This window comes from Adelges cooleyi, unplaced genomic scaffold (assembly GCF_023614345.1).
Source record: "Adelges cooleyi isolate 19-005CV unplaced genomic scaffold, UGA_ACOO_1.1 ACOO_flye_CR_arks_rails_tigmint_CR_PRNA_398, whole genome shotgun sequence".
NCBI classification, from domain to species: Eukaryota; Metazoa; Arthropoda; class Insecta; order Hemiptera; family Adelgidae; genus Adelges; species Adelges cooleyi.
Genome location: NW_026096076.1, coordinates 148,619 through 150,984, shown reverse-complemented (window position 1 = coordinate 150,984; position 2,366 = coordinate 148,619). Strand labels below are relative to the sequence as shown.

At 33.6% G+C, this 2,366-nt stretch overlaps 1 protein-coding gene across 1 annotated transcript; it reads left to right on the top strand.

Moving 5' to 3' along the window:
• The first annotated feature begins 347 nt into the window (after positions 1 to 347).
• Positions 348 to 927, top strand: LOC126841613 (uncharacterized). Its single transcript, XM_050578197.1, has 3 exons — positions 348 to 418; positions 482 to 653; positions 736 to 927. The coding sequence occupies exons 1-3, from the start codon at positions 348 to 350 to the stop codon at positions 925 to 927; spliced, it is 435 nt and encodes a 144-aa protein (XP_050434154.1).
• Positions 928 to 2,366: the final 1,439 nt, after the last annotated feature.

Sequence of the window (2,366 nt, the reverse complement as noted above, 5' to 3'; positions counted from 1 at the left end):
ATAATATTTAGACAACAAAATACTTTTTAATATGTACTATTCGAAATTTTCCTATGATTAGAATTATGGAATTAGTCGATACATTTCATAAAATAGTACTACATTTAAATAGTTTGTGTGAAATATCCAAAGACCTACGATTAGATGTATATTTTGTATATATTTATAATTATTGTAATCGAATTATTGTCATTATTCGGATCGTCAAGGCACCGGTATCATAGAAACCACGGTTTGTTTCATTATGGAACATAGTTTGTCTTAGTTGTGTTTTCACATATCATAATTTATTCGCATAATATATAAATTGTGTATCCTTTGTTTTTTCATTTTTACCTATAATAAAAATGAGTGACTTCAAGTCCTTCGAGGGACACCTCGCTGAAGCGAAGCCAGCGTTGTCTGGAAAACGTGGAAGGTCGGTTGATGATTAACTCTGAAAATTATTATAAAAATTATTTGGTTTTTCTCATGTTTGCAGATCCGACGACGGTGGACCGGATTATTCGCTTCCGCCGCCGTTTAAAATGCATAAACCCGAAGACCCGCATGCTTCTTGCACAGCTATCATTGCTGAACTCAGAGAACAAATAGCTAAGATGCAACAAACGTCGAAGCAAAAAGATGCGCAAATTTTTATGAAAGATAAATTGGTAAGTAGAAATTTACACCGGCTCCGGTAGGGCTCGAACGAACGAAGGAGATTCCATCCTGAATTTTTCTTTTCTTTGATAGATTTTCGTTCTGAAAGCAAAACGTTTCGCCGCCGAAACTGAGCTTCGCAAAAAGATGGACTCCGAAAAAAAAGTTCATAACAGGAAAGCGGAAATGTTAACGAATAAAGTCCAAACACTACAAAACGAAGTTGACGCTTTGACCAAAAGCAACCCCAAACTGAGTGGAAAGTGCGGCGGCAAGGCGAAATAAATTCCATATGGGTAGCTACTACCAACTTTATATTTGTTTACGGCGTGGTGGTAAACGTATAATATTTGGTAACCATGTATTTATTTTGTAGTGATATTTATATATATTAATATTTAAATATCGTAAAAAGGATTACACTTTGAATATAAATTCAATGTGTAATCCTTTTTCTTGTACACAAGTTAACCTTGTATAATATTTTGTGATATAAATAATTTTGTGTTTTTATGTTTTGTATATAATTATTTTCAATTGTTTAATTATGTTGTACTTGTGACTGTGTGATGTTGTACTTCAAACTTTGTTAAAATGTAAAATTTATTAATATGTATTAAATGAATTTGTATTGTTATAACCTATCTAATATTGTCATGCTGTGTAAAAAAATAAATTATGTGATTTGAAAATGAAAGTTATTTTTCGGTCGTTATTAGATATCTTAGGAGAATAAGTATAGATCATTTTTTTTTTTAAATAATCGATGAAATCTTTTGATAATAGTATATTGCCGCCGCGACGGGCTGGTGAGCTTTCCGCGCGCGCCGCGGCCTGGTCGCGCCGACCGCCTGCCCCGTTCCGTTGTCCCAGCCGGGCGTCCCGCCACGTGCCGCCGCCTATGGGAACGCAAAATTACCGTATATTATTGAAAATTATTTGTAAAACGGACACACTGTGATAGCCGTTATTTACCTTAAAAAAATACTTATTTTAATTTTTGGAAAACAATTTTTTTTTTGAGAAAAAACGATCGTCTAAACGGATAACATCGAATTGAATCCATCCTACTTTTAGTTATTTGAATTGAGTCCTGTTTATTATCTTAATATGTTTGATTTTATTACGTAGATAAGATCGTAAGCATAGTGTCCTTTGCTATTATTAGTAGGGAATTTGGACGGACTATATTGAATTGAGTCCCGAAAAATGGTGTTGGTAAAATAAAGCTGGTGGCGAAAAATTCAGAAGTTGGGTCTGTCTAAGGAACATAAGTCTAATTCGGAGAAAAGTAGATATCTCAAGTACTTTTTCGGGTTTCCATTTTCAAACGAAAATGACATAGTTGAATGTTTCACGGAAGATTTGATGGTGAACCATGTGATGTGATTTGAATTGACAGTTTCACAGATTACATTTTAGATAATTACATTGACAATGAAGTTGGACAGTTTCCCCTTAAAAATTTGGTGTGATTTGTCAGCAAACACTAATCGGACAACTAACAGTTGTGAAAGTTTTCATGCAAAATTAAATGCATTGTTTCACCCAGGACATCCGAATATTTTTATTCTTGTTAGCACTCTTCTGGGCATACAGTCAGATACCTACATAAAAATACGAAGCAATGCAACAAAACCATGTAAAAAAAACATTGGAAAAAGAACCATTTTTACGGGAGCAGATTATCAAACATCAACAAAAAAAATTAGTAGATTTGACTA